General features: G+C 36.9%; 1 protein-coding gene across 1 annotated transcript in view; it reads left to right on the top strand.

Annotated features, from left to right (window-relative positions):
- The first annotated feature begins 3455 nt into the window (after positions 1-3455).
- The window catches only part of ANKRD31 (ankyrin repeat domain 31), a 131743-nt gene continuing 116896 nt past the window's right edge, over positions 3456-18302 (top strand). The window contains exons 1-2 of the mRNA XM_074329204.1: positions 3456-3747; positions 13901-13974. Coding sequence (XP_074185305.1) covers positions 3644-3747; positions 13901-13974 — 178 coding nt within the window. The 5' untranslated portion in view covers positions 3456-3643. The remainder of the gene's footprint in view (positions 3748-13900; positions 13975-18302) is intronic.

Consider the following 18302-nt stretch of genomic DNA (forward strand, 5'->3'; position numbering starts at 1 on the left):
TTACAAAAGTTAAGATGGAGAGAGATCAGAGAAAGTTTCTAAGCTAATAGAGTTAGGAAGCAGTGAGGCTGAAGGGCCCAGAGGGCCTGATCCCCTCCTCATTACTGGATAATATTGAGAGAGTGTCCTCTTATGAAGATCAGAATGCAAATTATTTTTAGGAATGGGTTACCAGCTTTCTAGGGAGAGAGCTGCCTTTCTTAGGACTCAAGTTTTGGTGAGGACGTGAGGGGATGCAACCATGCTTTCTTCATCTACTATATCTAAAGACTGAAGTTGGGAGCTTTTATTCTGTCACTCACCAGCTACCACCCATCGCCTACCTAGGTCCAGAACTTCTAGTGAAAGTGAGATGGAAGAGGCAATGCAGCAAGTCAAAGGGAAAAATGGCAAAGATCTTTGGGGGAGTGGGTACCTCAAACAGGTTTGAAGAGTTAAGAGAAACCTACCTTTTGGGTAAGAAAACAATGACTGGACTGCTATTATTTGTAAACCTACAAGTTCTCAAGATTTTGCTTTACTCTTCTCTTCTTCTTGTTCTCCCTCCCTACTTCCCTCCAGTTCTCTCTTTTCTCTTCCTTTCTACTTATGTTCCTGGAAACTTCTGTTTCATACAGATGCTCTTCTACCCAAGTTACTCCTTTTTGCTTTGAAAATTTTGACACCGCTCTGGTCTCTTACTTAGGACCTTTCATATGGTTCTTCGTGATAATGCCTGTCATATAATGTAGTAACAAATGTTATTTAAATCCACAGCAGGCTAGATGAGGGAATGCCAGCTATATTTTATCTTAAGTGTTTATAACACACCCATGTATGTAAAGTTATTTAACCGCAGGAGATATTACATTTGTCTTAAGGATTTAAGACTTTTTTTGCTAAGTCAGATTTGCCATCAATACTGTTGTTCTTTTAATTATGTCCGGTCTTTAGACTCCCACTAGATGTTGCCAAAGCGCTGTGGAAAAAGCAATCTCTGTTTTTCATCCAAGGCTTCTGAGCTGTTGAAGAGCTGTCAGAAATAGTAAAGACAGTAGCGTAAACACAGAACCAGGAAATGTATCTTCAAAACACAGGAAAAAAGTAAAGGAGGACTGAATTTTTAAAGGCATTGTTGGCATAGTTGAAACTTGTGTGTTAGCATTTTGACATCTATCTGTCAGCTTAAATGACAATGTTAAATCTTTAGAGATTATCCCTCCCAGGGCATCTGAAACTTGATTGAATTTTTAAACCAGGTTTCAAAAAAACAGTACAAACATTCTGGGCATCCTAAATTTTTTTTTAATTTTTAAGAATTGCCTTTTTCTGTTTATAAAAGTATTACATCACCATTTAAGCAATTGGAAAAAGGTGGAAAATTTGTACACTAATGAAGAAAATAATTACCCAGATCTCTACCACTTAGGGATATATAGCATTTTAGCATATTTCCTTCCCTTCCAATTTTTTCTATACTTTTTAAACTATAAAATACTATATATATAGTATATGTATACTTTAATTATTTATATAGTATATGCTATACATGTATGTATATACTTTTATATATATGTATATATATCATTGCACACACACACACACACTTTTCGTGGTAGCTATGAAACATAACAAAATAAACTTTCACAACTCAAGACAGAAGACATTACCAATTCTTTTTTTGAGTTTCCAGAGAACTCTTCCCCATACCATTCATCTGCCTCTCCCAAAGAGGTAATCACTACCCTGAATTTTCTTTTTAAATTATCCCTTTATTTTGAATTTTACCAAATATGAATGGGTCCTAAATCATATATTAATTTTGTTTCTAAACTTTGAAAGAACAGTTTCAAAAACATCCATATTGATATGTTCGTTTCTTTTGTCAGCCATAGGATATCCTATTATATAATGTACCGCAATTTATTTATCCATTCTTCTGATGAACATTTAGTTCTGTTCTCCCATGTAAAGATAATTAGGTTGTTTATATTTCGGGGCTATTATGAATGATGTTGTACATGTGTCCTGGTACCAATATGCAGAGATTTCTCTAGGAGTCAAATCACTGGATTGATTATAGGATGCTTGTTCTGTGATTTACCTCAAATCATTTTTTGTGTATGTAATGAGGTGGGGAACAAGGTTCATTTTTCCCCCCATATGGATACCCAGTTGTTCCCATACCTTGTGTTTAAATGGTTAACCTTTTTTCATTTTATGCTTGGCACTTCCACTTATTTTAAAGCAGTCGTGACATGTTCCCTGATATATGACAACTGCTAAGTTAAATATTGATAAAGCATAATTACACTATAAGGTGAGGGTTGGTCACTCCTCCCATCGTCTTTATTATGACAAAATGTGAATGTGTGTCCTTTAATTTAAAATATCACAGTGTGGGCCATGCTTATGAAAGGGGAGGTGTGGCTCAGTAGAGGAAAATATTGAATGAAATGCAGGAAGATTGAGCAGTTTTTCAGAGACTGGGGAAAGAACATTCCAGGTAGAAAGACGGAACATTATGGCACAGGCAGATTGCTGTAAAACTAGAACTGGCTCTTCAGTTAGTAGTACATTCTGAGAGAGAAAAATAACACGAAATCTTTATGGCAGTTCAAAGTTCAAATCCAGCTAATCATTTTACAAACCAGTTACATGATTGAAGAAGAAGAAGTCAACCAGTGTTGGCAAGACTTGACTAAGGTAGATTATGCCCAATTCACATAAACCCAAGTAGCGTAGCTATTACTTTGTTTCCTCACCTTTCTCCTTCAACAATCATTTTATCTTCTGTTTTTCTTTCTCACCTGTTTCCCGTCACTATCTGTATTACAGGGTAACCAAAGAGTTGATGTGGGCGGGGGGAGGATACAAATACAAAAATATATCAATTAGATTAGTTGATGATCTAAAAACTTCTGGTAAACACGTTTGTTTTGCCTACCACGCGGGACACTTGGGTGGGTGGGGGGGTGACGGGGTGGCAAAGATATTAAGGAGAAAAACACCCTTTGGGTCTAAGGTAACATTCGGCTTCGGAATGCAGGACTGAGAGCCGGGGCTGCTATGTTCCGGAGGAGCTGACAATTCATTCGGGGTTTAGGTCTCACAAGCATCAGGTGCATTGCAGGTGAGGCTACTCAGGGCTCCCTCCCTGCCAAGGGCGTTAGGCGGGCTCCACCTGCGGTCTGTCAGCGGCAGCGCTGCTTTTCTGCTCCCACCCGCCGCAGCTCAGCCCTCTCTTCGCCCAGCCAACAATAGGATGCGAATAGAATCCGAAAGCAGAAGCGGAGGCCGGCCACGCCCCACACAGCCCGGAAACTCAGTACCCGCGGACGCGCGCCGCCCACTTCCGGCCACGGGAGAGGGTTGGCGGGTGAGGGGTGTGAGCACGCGGCGCGCGGCTCCGACGTGCGGCGCGTGGCTCCCCCTGCCGGTTGCGTGGGGCGAGACGGCCTAGCCGGACGGCCAAGCCCAGGAAGACTCTCGCTGTCGTTCTACGCCCTCAGCCCGCGGTGCAATGCTCGGCTCCCGCCACAAATTTTATTTTTAACTTATAATTTCCCTTAGCCCTTAGGAAGTCCTTTTCTTTTTTCTTTTCTTTGTTTTTGTGGGAAAGGGAGAATTAGAGAAGGATTAAAAGAAAAAGACTGAGGCGAAGATGGAGGAAGGTGCCCAGGCCCCAGACTGGGACAGTGATGAAACGGTGATAGAGGGATCGGTGATGGAGAGTGACCTGGAAGAAGAGGAGCTGCCCTGGAGAAGGTGACCACTATTAGCGCCGGGTGTTGGAGAAAGTTGCCAACATTAGGGCTGGTCGCTGGCGCGGAGTGGCCCTCTGAGATCTGAGTAGAAATTCTTACTAGGTGAATTTAGGGTCATGAGCAGGATGAGAGCTTTGTGGGCCAGCCAGGCCTGAACTACATAAGCACTTGTAAATGAACAAGCCCCCCCCCCCTTCTGCCCCCCAACTTAAGACACAGCTTTATCGTAGATGGCTTTATGGCATTTAAAAAAAAAAAAAAGCCTTTCCTCTTAACCTGGGGCTGTCAATCCTTTTGCTCAGGCAAAACAGCCTTGGGTCTGAACTCTTCAAATACATTTTGCTTCAAGCAACTTGTAGCTCTGGTCTAGGAGATGGTTAGCATAATTTCTCTAAGGAAATGAATGTGTGATGGCAGAACTGGTTACCATCAAACTGGAAATGGATAGTTTTACAAGACTCAAAAAGATGGTAGTTTAGTTCATCAAAACTTTGAACATATCTAGTTGTCAGTACTATATTTAGGGAAAAGTCTTAATGAAGTGTTAAAGGGTGAGGTGGGAAGTGATGAAAGATGAGCCTGGAGAGGAAGGTAGGGTGAGATCATGTAAGGCCTCACTTATCCTGTGTGTGTCCTAGTAGGGTCCTTGTAAGATATTAAGGGAAACGAGTAAACTCGTCATATCGCCTCTAGTTGGAACTGGCAAAAATTTTGCAAAGTAAATAAATAGAGACCTCTTTTTAAACTAAAACACTGAAAGTTTCATAGAAAAATATCAAATAGATCGAAAGATATGAATATTTTACGGAAAGTCTAATTTTGGCGAGAAAATGTCAAAAAAGCCCCTTGTTACGACGCTATTTGGCGGGAAAATGCCCACTTACAAAGTGTTAAGTGGAGGAACACCATAATCAGATTTTTGTTCACTCTGGAATGCCCTAGTCTGGGGACTAGAAATCACTCCAGAATCCCATTAAAATGTGGATTCTAATGCAGGAGTTCTATGGTGGGGTCTGAGTTTATGCATTTCTAACAAGCTTCCAGGTTAAAGTTGATACTTTTGGAGTAGGGATCAGCTTTTGCAAAGCAAGCCTATAAAGGTTAGCTTTGAAATAAAAGTAGTCACAGACTGAGATGATAATAGCTCAACTAGGAAGAAACAACAGGAATGGAGGAAAAAGGGCAAACTTGAAAAATCTTTAGAAAGTAAATTTGTCAGGAGGTGATGATTGATTAGATAGGAAACTGATACCCAGGTTTCTGGCTCATTTATTTATTTATACACACACACACACACACACACACACACACACACACACAGAGTAATCTTTGCTCTTGTTGATGTACAGGGAACATTTTGACTAATAACCCCCATAACCACCATGATCAAGATCTGGAACAGTTTTATTACTCAAACAAAACAAAACAAAAACTCCCCTGTGCTGCACTCTACATCTTTGGTTCTTAGCAGTTTGATTATGATGCGTGTGGGCATGATATTTTTTGTGTTTTTCTGTTTGGGGTTTACTGAGCTTCTTGAATCTGTAAATTTATGTCTTTCACCAAACTTGGGAAGTTTTCTGTTACAATTTCTTCATATAGTTTTTTTTTTCTGTAGCAATTTCTTCTCTTCTTCTGGGACTTTAAATGACATGAATGTTAGTTAGACCTTTTTTTATTGTCTCCCAAATCCCTGAGACTCTATTAATTTTTTTTCTCTCAATTCTTCAGACTATAATTTCTATTGCTCTATCTTCAGGTTTACTTACTCGTTCCTTTGTCATCTCCATTCTGTTGTTGAACCCATCTAGTGAATTTTTAATTTCAGATATTACAATTTTCTCTTCTAAAATTTCCATCTGATTCTCTTTTATAGTTTTTGGTTTTTTTGCTGAGAATGTCAGTGTTACAGTAGCTGCTTTAAAGTCTTTGTCTTATGCGTATAATTCCAACATCTGGATCATGGGGCGGGGGGAGGGGGGACGTCTGTTAATGATCTTTTCTCAACAGTTAATTATGTTTTCCTGTTCTTTGCATGTTGAGTAATTCTGGATTATATCCTGTATATTTTGAACATTATGTACTGGACTCTGTCCTGTTAAAATCCTCTAGAGAGTATTGATTTTTTGTTTGTTTGTTTTGACAGGCAGTCAACCTGTTTAGGTTCTGACTTCACATCCTGTTTTACCTTCTGTGGGTGGTGGTTACATCAGTCCAATTTTCAGAGCCTTTACTGTGCTGATTGAGTCTGTCTTGACTCATGTACCACTCAAGTAAATCTGGAACTTGGGCAATAGTTAATATCGTAGTTCAGTTTTCTAGGCCTTTGTTATGCTTCTTTGAATTTGCTCTACATGTGGACAGCTTGGGCTTGAGCCTGGGACTTATGATGGATCATATACAGAATTAGGTGACTCCCCTTTCCTGCTGTCTTTTCTCCAGGATTCTCATGCACCTTTCCTTCCCTCTATCCACATGCTGGTTCATGTGACCAGAAGGGCAGATTTCTCTGAGTGTTAGCGTTCTTACTGTAGAGCAGATCCTTGCACTGGGCCACCTTCAGGGCAAAATCTTAAGGGAGAAAAGAAAATAAGATTCCATACTCTTCAGAGTATCATTCCTTTAGCTAGAGAGGCAGGTTTTCTCTTGGGTTTTAAGTACCACTTCTTCGTGATTCAGTCTAGGAAGGTTATTTTTTCTAAGCACTTGTCCATTTCTTCAACGTTACTGAACTTGGTGGCATATAGTCCTTCATAGTATTCTTGTATGATTCTTTGTATTTCTGTGGTATCCGTCATGACTTCTTTCATTTCTGATTTTGTTTGTGTCTTTACTCTTTTTTTTTTTTCCAAAGATTTTATTGGGGAATGGGAACAGGACTTTATTGGGGAACAGTGTGTACTTCCAGGACTTTTTTCCAAGTCAAGTTGTTGTCCTTTCAGTCTTAGTTGTGGAGGGCGCAGCTCAGCTCCAGGTCCAGTTGCCGTTGCTAGTTGCAGGGGCACAGCCCACCCTCCGTTGCAGGAGTTGAGGAATCGAACTGGCAACCTTGTGGTTGAGAGCCCACTGGCCCATGTGGGAATTGAATCGGCAGCCTTCGGAGTTAGGAGCATGGAGCTCTAACCGCCTGAGCCACCGGGCCAGCCCCCACTCTTTTTTCTTAGTGAGTCTAGCCAAGGTAAATTTTACTAATCTTTTCAAAGAACCAGCTCTTTGGTGCATTGAATTTTTTCTGTTGTTTTTTTTTTCCTCTATTTCATTTAGTTCTCCTTTAATTTTTATTATTTCCTTTCTTCTGCTGACTTTGGATTTCATTTGTTCTTCTTTTTCTAGGTCTTTAAGTTGTAATGTTAGGTTGTTTATTTGGGATTTTTCTTGTTCTTGAGATAGACCTGTAATGATATAAATCTCCCACTTACCTGCTTTCTGCTGCATCCCAGTAATTTTAATACAATGTATTTTCATTCTCATTTATTTCTGTGTATCTTTTGATCTCTCCTTTTATTTAAAGAAGTAAGTCATTCTTTAGTGACATGTTGTTTAATCTCCACGTATTTGTGGTTTTTCCCCCTTTCTTTTTGCGGTTGATCTCCAAATTCAAAGCACTGTGATTGGAGAATATGCTTGGTATGATTTCAATCTTCTTAAATTTGCTGAGGCTAGTTTTGTGTCCCAGCATATAGTTTATCCTTAAGAATGTTCTGTGTGCACTATGGAATGTGTAGTCTGGTGTTCTAGGATGAAATGCTCTGTAACTATCAATTATGACCATTTGGCCTAGTGTGTCATTTAAGGCTGATATTTCCTTATTGATTTTCTGTTTGGATAATCAACCCATAGCCATCAATGATGTGTATAGGTCCCCTGCTACAATTGTGTTTTTGTCAGTTTCTCCCTTTAGTTCTGTTAGTAGTTGCTTTATATATTTTGGTGCTGTCTGATTGGGAGCATATTGATAAGTGTTATGTCTTCTTGTTGTATTTTCCTTTTATCACTATGAATTGTCCTTTGTCTCTTGTTCCTCTTTTATCCTGAAGTCTGTTTTGTCAGATAGAAGAATGACAACACTTGCTTTTCTCTGGATGCCATTTGCTTGGAGTATTGTTTTCCAACCTTTGAGTCTATATTTGTCCTTGTAGTTTAGATGTGTCTCTTGGAGGCAGCCTATGGTTGGGTTTTGTTTTTTGATCCAATCTATTACTACTCTGTGCCTTTTTATTGGTGAGTTGAGTCCACTTACATTTAGATTATTGATATATGAGGATTTCCTATTCCCATTTTATCTTTTATTTTCTGGTAGCTCCGTGTCTCCATTTTTTTCATTACCTTTGTGTTTCTGTCTGTTATTTTAGTTTGGTGGTGCCTATGACTTTTTCCTCTTTTTTAATATTATATGTCTTAGTTCTGGATTTGTTTTGATTGGTTGCCATTAAGTTTATTTAAAAGAAAGTTTTAGGTATATAGTAGTCCTGTTTCTTCAGCATGTATCTTCATTCCCCTTTGCAAATTCATACCTATACTCTCTCCCTTTTTGTTTTTTGTTGTCACAAATTATCCCTATTTATGCTGTGAGTTCATTTCTGAGTCGTAGTAGCAAATTGTAGTCTTCTTATTTTCTTACGTTTTTATCTTCTTTACCCTTTATGTTATGTTTAAGTATATAGTGCCCTGTTCTGTGTAGGTGTTGCCATTTCCTGCTTCTGTCTTTCTGTAAGTAATCTCACTCATAGTTTTCTATCTTTTTGTTTCAGGTAGAATAACGTCCTTCAGTATTTCCTGTGATGCAGTCCTTGTGGTAGAAACATTCCCTTAGCTTCTGTATATTTGGAAAGGTCTTTATTCCTCCTTCATATCTACAGGATAACTTTCCAGGATATATTATTCTTAACTGGTATTTCTCTCTTTCAATAGTTTGAATATTTCATTCCACTCCCTCCTGGAAGGCTAAACCATATAATTTTAAAAAATGGGAAAGGAGAGAACAGGTGGATGAAGGACAGAGATAGTTGCTAGACTTCTCTAAATAGATCTTTTATACATTTGTCTTTGGAATGATGTAAATGGTTTATGTAATAAGAGAAAATTAAATCAACACACAAAAAATTCTTAAAAAGGCAAAAACAAGATGAAATAAGTGAATCTAATTATGTATTAATTTGGCAGCATAATTACACAAAAAGGAATGTAATGCTTTTAAAACAGAATTTAGCTGTATATGCCAAATGAGATATACTGCAAGGAAACAAAGAGTTGCAAAATAGCTTTTTTTCAACAATCACGTTGTTAATGATAAATATTAGTATTGTGAACTCTAAATATGATAGCCCATTTAAAGGAGCCAAGGCTTCATGAGAAATAACCAGTTTTAGGTCTAAGGGAGAAGATGTATAAGATGAGCATGGAATATCTTATCCTGGGAAGCAAGGGAACATTAGTAGTGTTGTTTGTCTGCTCTGGCTGCCACAAAAATACCACAGACTAGGTGGCTTAACCAACAGAAATTTATTTTCTCACCATTCTAGAAGCTGAAAGTCTAAGATGAAGGTGCTGGCAGGATTGCTTTCTCCTGAAGGCTTTCTCCTTGGCTTGTAGATGGCTGCCTTCTCACTGTGTCTTCATACGGTGTTTCCTCTGTATGCCTGCATTCTTGGATCTCTCTTCCTATTAGGTTGTTATTAGATACCAGTCATTTTAGATTAGGGTCCTACCCTTATGACCTTATTTAACCTTAATTGCCTCCTTAAAGGCCCTATTTCCAAATGCAGTTATGTAGGTTAGCGCCACAACATATAAATCTGGGGATACAGGAGAACGCAATGCAGTCTATAACAAGTGGGTTCGTGTCAAACAACCCATGAGCCACTTTGAAGAGGCTCCCACTAGCTAAAAATAAGATAATTTGAACATTGATAAGAACAAAAACAGCACTGGATTTAAATCTATGAGTTTGTAATGAACTTTAAAAACTTATTTCAATATTCTGAAAACCAGTAAAGAAAGAGAAAGAAGCAGGCATTTATCTTGCTTTTCCTATGCAAACTGTAGCTAAGTAGTCTGGCTGAGTAATATGGCTTGATGGAAAATAATTTTGTAGTCGATGAATGAGAGTTTTTCTGGAAATATGAAGTATTTCCATTAATAAATAAAGAAAGTGATCAAGTAGAATATCACAATCTTATATACTCCTAATCATGAATAGTAGACCTAGGTAATGGTCATCAATGGTCACTAATATCACAAAATGGGTGACAACCATACTGATGAGCAAGTGGCATCTGTTGCCTATCACCCAGACTAGAAATCCAGACACTTCTGCCTATTACATCTTGGTATCGGAGTCCCCCAGGACACACAATGCAGGCAAGCACTGGCTGGAACATTTTACTTACATAGAGAAGAGACAGAACAAGATCAGCCTCAGCAGTAGACATTGGTCCCCCATGGCCAGCAGTCACCTTCTGCAGCTAATGCAGGGCCACTGACCTGCATGCACCCCTCTTGTGCCACAGAATGAAGGACTTCATCCTCTCCCCACATAAGGCATACAGTAGCGGGGTCGTCCAGGTACCATATGACACATATGCTTAAACAGAACAAAGGAGTGTATATACATTGAGTCTGAAAACAGGGAAAGGTATTCCCACACAAGGATAGATCCAGGTTGAGAGGACTCTATCTCTTGGTAAGAAAGTGTTCCAGGCTCAAGGTTGAGAGGGCGTTGAAAGACTGTGTGCATAAGATTACCTTTCCCACCACACTTTTATCTCCTGAAGGAAGTACACATATGCTTTCCCAAACTGAACTTGAATTAGATCAAACCTATAGATCTAATAACCAGTTTACAGGAAATATACAGGACAGAGGAACCTGTTAGATGACTTGTAATCAGGAAATCCAAAATGTGGGAAACTACAGGAAAAATAACCCAGTTTCTTCAACAAATAAATTGCAAAGGGTTGGGGGATGGTAGGGGGTAATTTATAGATTTAAAGAGAGACTTAAGAGACATACCGTGTTTCCCTGAAAATAAGAACTAACTGAAAAATAAACCCTAGCATGATTTTTCAGGATGACATCTCCTGAACATAAGCCCTAATGCGTCTTTTGGAGCAAAAATTGATATAAGACCCGGTCTTATTTTCGGGGAAACATGGTAGCAACTAAACTCAATGTGTGCCCCTTGTTTGGATCCTGATTTGAACAAAACAACTGTAAAAAGAGACACCTGAGGAAATGTGACTACAATCTGTTTATTAGCTTTCCGTTGTTGTATAACAACTTCAAAACTTAGCATCTTGAAACAATAAACATTTATTATCTTGTAGTTTCTGTGGGTCAGGAATTCAGGGGTGGCTTAACTGGGTCATCACACTCAGGAGCTCAGAAGGTGCATTCATTTCAAGGCTTCATGGGAAAGATCCACTTCCTACATGATGGTTGTTAGATTCAGTTTCTTTCTGGCTGTTGAACTCTGACTGTTGACTGGAGGCCTTCCTAACATTGTTGCCACATAGGCTTCTCCACAGGGCATTTCACAACATGGTGAACTGGTTTCCATGAGAGGGAAGAAAAGGATAAGAGAAGGAGAACAAGATGGAAGTGTGTCTTTTTGTAACCTAATCTCGGAAATAACATCCCAACATATTTGCTGTATTCTGTTCATTAGAGGAATCACTGCATCCTGTCCATGCTCAAGAGAGGAGTTTACACAAGGGCATAAATGCCATAAGCCATTTCAGAGGTTTACTACAGCCTATAAGTTTAATAATATTAAGGAATTATTGGCTCTTTTTAGGTATGATTACTATGGTTGTGTTTAAAGGTGTGATTATTACAGTTGTGTTTGAAAAGTGTCCTTATCTTTTAGAGTTGCATACTGAAATATTTCCAGGTGAAATAGAATACAGCGTCCAGAATTTGCTTCAAAATAATCCTGTGGGAGATCAACAGGGTGGGTAGAGAGGTTGGCAGAAGGATTATAGAGGAAACAAGATTGTCTGTGTACTGATAATTGTTGAACCTAGATGATGAGTATACTATTGTCACTCTTTCTTGGTTTTGTTTGGTGTTTGTAATTTTCCATAAAAAAGTAAAGTGAACAAGTAAGTAAATAACAACAAAAACCCTTAATGCCAAATCATGTATTCATGCCTTAGTATACTCTTGCATTCTTGGATTCTGGAAAAGATTTTTAAAAATAATTTTATGTATTGTGGTAAAATATGAAAGATAGTGTAGATTTTACCATTTTAACCATTTTTAAGTACAGTGGTACCTCGGTTTTCGAATGTCTCCATTGATGAACATTTCAGTTTACGAACGCCGTAAATTTTATGGGTCTATGGTATCATTAGATAGTAAAATTCATGCTAAAATTTGCAGTTTTAGGGGTTGATTTTAAAGGTCTGGAACGGATTAATCCATTTTGCATTACTTTCTATGGGGAAACCGTGCCTCGGTTTTCGAATGTTTCAGAACTCGAATGGTCTTCCAGAACGGATTACGTTAGAAAACCGAGGTTCCACTGTATAGTTCAGTGTCATTAAGTACAATCACATTGTTGTGCAACCATCAGCATTATCTATCTCCAGAACTTTTTCATTTTCCTAAACTGACAGCCTGTTCATTAAACAGTAACTCCCCATTCCTCCCTGGCCCCAGCCCCTAGTAACCACCGTTCCACTCTCTGTCTTTATGTATTTAACTACTCTAGGTACCTTATATAAGTGGAGCCGTACAATATATGTCCTTGTGTGTCTGGCTTATTTTACTTAGTATAATGTCTTTAAGGTTTATTCAGGTTGTAGCATATCAGTATTTCCTTCCTTTTTAAGGCTGAATAATATTCCGTTGTATGTGTGTACCACATTTTGTTTATCCAGTCATTCATCGAAGGACACTTGGGTTGCTTCCACCTTTTGACTACTGTGAATAATGCTTCTATAAACATGGATGTTCAATTCTCTGCTTTCAGTTATTTTGTATGCATTCCCAGAAATAGAATTACTGGATCAAATGGTAGTTCTATGTCTAATTTTTTGAGGAACCACCATACTACAGTTTTCCACAGTGGCTGTACCATTTTCCGTTCCCACCAGCAATACACAAGAGTTCCGTTTCTCCATATCCTTGCCAGCACTTGTTATTTTGTGTTTGTTTTTTATCATAACCATCCTAATGGGTGTGAAGTGATACCTCATTGTGGTTTTGATTTGCATTTCGCTAATGTTTGATAGTGTTGAATATCTTTTTATGTGCTTATTGGTCATTTATGTATCCTCTTCAGGGAAATGTCTATTCAAGTCCTTTGCACATTTTTGAATTCTGTAAAGGTTTTCTAAACAGAAAGGATAAGCCCTTAAATCTGCCTAGTAGCATACTGACCATGGTGTATCATTGCTATTTCTTAGTTCTGTATCCTTCACGAGATTTGAAGCTTTTTGAGGACAAGGACCATGTCTGTCTTCTCTCTTTGTTACCTTTGTGCTGCTTAGAACATAGTAACACGTGAATCCAAAAATTGAAGAAATTCTATCATCATATATTCTGAAAATATACACTCAGATTTAACCTTGGGATTTTAATCTCAAATTCTCTGCGGCATAGAAAAATATGAAGGAAAAATCCCACCAGCACTTGTCCCTCAAATCATTTCATCTCTGTTGAATAACTGTATTGATATTTGTCCCTTGCTCTCACTTCTTAAAAAATAACAGAATAGGGCAGCCGGATGGCTCAGTTGATTAGAGCACCAGCCCTTAACAACAAGGTTGCTGGTTCAGTTCTCACATGGGATGGTGGGCTGAGTCCCCTGCAACTAGATTGAAAATGGCGACTGGACTTGGTGCTGAGGTGCGCCCTCTACAACTACACTGAAGGACAACGACTTGACTTGGAGCTGATGGGTCCTGGAGAAAACACACTGTTACCCAATAAAAATTAAAAAAATAAAATAACAGAATATTTGTAAACATGAGCATGACCATATGCATATGTATTTTTCATCTTGAATAAGTTTTTAATTAAAGGGTACGTAGTTGTCTAATTAAGAATTTTATCAAGTTTAGGTATAATTAAAAAATGACAGTTAAATTGTTAATCTTTGTTTAGGAAATGTGATAACAATCTGTACCTTCTTTTTTTGTACTTGAAAGGTTGTTCTTTGATCAAGACACATCTCTTAGATCTGAATTCAGCCTCCATCCTGATATAAGTGGAACATGCAAAGGTGAGAAATAATTCTTTTCATTAATTAGTCCCTTTAATTTCCCACTGGTGTGATTCTATTATCTTCTCCTTTTATATTTAGTATTGTTCTTAAACTTTACACAGTTTCTTATAGTACTCCATAATAGACTCTAAGGTCTGTTAAGGTCTGTCTATTACTATAAGGACAGCAATGGCAATTGTAACTTCTGGAAGATGTTTATATCTCCTAGAGAGGGCTACAGAGATGTGGAAGTAGTACTCAGATAGCTCTTCTCGCTCCCCACCAAATCTCCAGCTTAACCCTAGAGTCTGCCTGTTTACAAAAGTAAATAGTAATTTTAAATAACCAATCTGATTCTTTTAGACAAAATTATATCCTTGGTATATATTTTTTATTTATTTTTATTTTATTCTCTTATTTTTATTGAGATATAATTGACAGTAATTGCAGGTGTACAACATAATGATTCGATATTTGTATATATTGTGAAATAATAGTTAGCATAGGCTAGTTAACCTAGTCTAGTTAATATAGTCAGATAGTAAATCTAGTTATATATATTTTAAAAAGTGCCTTTCACCTACCAATTCTCTATACTTCCTGAGTCCACTTCTAGGTCATTTTAAATGCTTCTAGCAAAATCTAATTGTTACTATTCAAAAGGATCGATTCTGCAGTAACTGTTTAAATGGTAGGTTATTTCCTTATTTCTTCCTGTGAGCATTTTTCATTTTGGAGGATGACTGGCTGTAGGTGTAGAATAGAAGAAAATATATCCTAAACACCATGAAGATCTTCTTTTATGTAGTTCACAAGTCTTTTCATTGTACATCATTTCACCTGATACCCCAAAAGGTAAATTACAGTTTCATCTTAGAGTAGTTTTTCCTACTTGTAATTGGAAGGGACAGTGTGTAATGCTTGTCTTGAGAGTATATTTTTACAATGTATAAAGTGCTACTAGGAAAAAGAGGTCTGTTCTAATATTTCAACAAAGTTTTTTTCTTTTCTTTTGTTTTCCTTTCCTTTTCCAAATAAAAAGGATATTTATAATTTTTGTTAATTATTAGAAGTATAAAATATTTTAAAATACATAATTATGTAGAAAATCAAAGGTCCCATCCCCTATTCTTGCCTACAATTCCACTCCCAACAATTGCTAGTGTTTAGCATTTGTATGTCCTTTTAGACTTCATAGGTCAAGGTATTAGGTTGGTGCAAAAGTAATTGCGGTTTTTGCAATTGAAAATAATTGCAAAAACGGTAATTTTGCACCAATCTAATAAATATCTCTTTTCATAATTGATATTTTACTATATAGTATATTTCTTTCCTTGTTATATTGATTTACCTCAGCCTTTCAATTTGCTACATATTATTCCTTTGTATGAATATACTCTTATTTATAGTCAAAGTATTGACTATATTTTCAATATTTCTCAGTACTCTATCAAATATGTAATGCTTACACGTTTGCATACTTTTGAAATTATTTCCTTAGACTAGATAAAATTAGGTGTGCATCTAAAGAATGTATTCTGCTTTCAAAGGATTTATAAGAGCATTTTACATATTAAAGATAACAAACTTTTGTTGTATATATGTTGCAAATAGTTTTACCCAATTTCCTAGTTATCTTTTTTTTTCTAGTTATCTTTTAATGCTATTCATGATATATTTTGTATTGCAGAAGTTTTAAGTTTTTCTGTAATAAAATCTGTCTGTCTTTTCTTTTAGGGTTTTGTAGTTTTTTACAAACTTAGAAATAGATTACTTACCTCAAGACCATGAAAATATTTTATTTTATCTTTATTACCAATTATTGTATTTATAGTTTTTACACTTACATCTTTAATTTCTTTGGAATGTTTTGCCACATGGGAAGGTAGGTCTCTAATTTTATTTTTTCAAATGGTTAACCAATTGCCCCAATGTTATTTTTTGAATAACCCATCTTGGTGCCATGGTTTATTTTTTTTTGCCACTGTTTAAAATACCATTATTGTTATATGTTAAATTCCCAGACATATATAGGTTTGTTTCCCACTTTGTTTTGTTTCGTTGATCTATTTGACTATTTCTACTTCTGTGCCATCACTACATTATTTTATCAACCTTAGCTTTTAGTACATTTGTATATCTGGTCGGGAAGATCTCCTCCTACACAGAGTAGCTGACTACAGCATTCGTCCTAAGTGTCTTTGGAAACAAAGCAAGCTGCGTGAAGTATGAGACTTTATTCACTGCAAGCTTCCAATTTACACTCTTCTATCTTTTTTTTAATTAAAGTTTATTGGGGTGACAATTGTTAGCAAAGTTACATAGGTTTCAGGTGTACATTCTGTAATACATCATCTATATATCACATTGTGTGTTCACCACCCAGAGTCAGTTCTCCTTCCATCACCATATATTTGATCCCCTTTACCCTCATCTACCACCCTCTCCCCCCTTACCCTCTGGTAACCACTAAACTATTGTCTGTGTCTATGAGTTTTGTTTCTTCATTTGTTTTTATTGTTCTTTTGTTGTTTTCAGTTTTATATACCACGTATCAGTGAAATCATATGGTTCTCTACTTTTTCTGTCTTGACTTATTTCACTTAGCATTATCCTCTCAAGATCCATGTATGTTGTCGCAAATGTTATCTTTTCTTATAGCAGAATAGTATTCCATTGTGTATATAAACCACAACTTCTTTATCCATTTATCTATCGAAGGACACTTTGGTTGTTTCCATGTCTTGGCCACCGTAAATAAACCTGCAGTGAACATCGGAGCACATATATCTTTATGGATTAATGTTTTCAGATTTTTTGGGTCGATACCCCAGAGAGGGATAGCTAGGTCATATAATAATTCTATTTTTAATTTTTTGAGGAATCTCCACACTGCCTTCCATTGCAGCTGCACCAATCTGCATTCCCACCAACAGTATATAAGGGTTCCTTTTTCTCCACAGCCTCTCCGACACTTGTTATTATTTGTCTTGTTGATGATAGCCATTCTAACTGGTGATATCTCATTGTGGTTTTTATTTGCATTTCTCTGATGATTAGTGATGTTGAGCATTTTTTCATATTGATCATATTGGCCTATTGGCCTTTTTTCTTAGGCTTGCTTTGGCTATTCAGGGTCTTTTATGGTTCCATACAAATCTGATGATTTTTTTCTTCTATTTCTTTAAAAAATGCCATTGGGATTTTGATGGAGATTGCATTAAATCTGTATATTGCTTTGTATAATATGGCCATTTTAACTATGTTGATTCTTCCAATCCATGAACATGGAATGTCTTTCCATTTCTTTGTGTCTTCTTCAATTTCTTTTAAAAATGTCTTATAGTTTTCAGTGTATAGGTCTTTCACATCTTTGGTTAAGTTTATTTCTAGGTATTTTATTCTTTTTGTTGCAATTTAAAAGGAATTTTTTTTTTAATTTCTTTTTCTGAGGTTTCATTGTTAGTATACAGGAATGCAATGGATTTTTGTAAGTTGATTTTGTAGCTGGCAACTTTACTGTATTTGTTGATTGTTTCTAATAGCTTTGTGATGGAATCTTTAAGGTTTTCTATATATAGCATCATGTCCTCTGCAAAGAGTGACAATTTAACTTCTTCATTTCCAATTTGGATGCCTTTTATTCCTTTCTGTTGCTTGATTGCTCTGGCTAGGACTTCCAATACTATATTGAAAAGCAGAGGTGATAGGGAACAGCCCTGTCGTGTTCCTGAATGTAGAGCAAAGGGCTTCAGTTTTTCACCATTAATTATGATATTAGCTGAGGGTTTGTCATATGTGGTCTTTGTTATGTTAAGGTATTTTCCTTCTGTACCCGTTTTATTGTTTTAATCTTAAATGGATGTTGCATCTTGTCAAACGCATTTTCTGCATCTGTTGCTATAATCGTATGATTTTTGTCCTTTATTTTGGTTATCTTGTGTATCACATTGATCGATTTGCATATGTCGAACCATCCCTGTGCCCTGGGATGAGCCCCACTTGGTTGTGATGTATAATTTTTTTAATGCATTGTTGCATTCGATTTGCTAGAATTTTGTTTAGGATTTTGCATTTGTATTCTTCAGAGATATTGGTCTGTAATTTTCTTTTTTGTGTGTTATCCTTACCAGGTTTTGGTATCAGGGTAATGTTGGCCTCATAAAATGAGTTAGGGAGTATTGTCTCTTCTTTAATTTTTTGGAAGAGTTTGAGTAGGACCGGTATTAGATCCTATTTGAATGTTTGGTAGAATTCACTAGAGAAGCCATCTGGTCCAGACTTCTGCTTTTGGGAAGGTTTCGGATGACTGATTCAATTTCCTTACTGTTGATCAGTCTATTTAG

Source organism: Rhinolophus sinicus, linkage group LG03, assembly GCF_036562045.2.
Source record: "Rhinolophus sinicus isolate RSC01 linkage group LG03, ASM3656204v1, whole genome shotgun sequence".
Classification (NCBI taxonomy): Eukaryota; Metazoa; Chordata; class Mammalia; order Chiroptera; family Rhinolophidae; genus Rhinolophus; species Rhinolophus sinicus.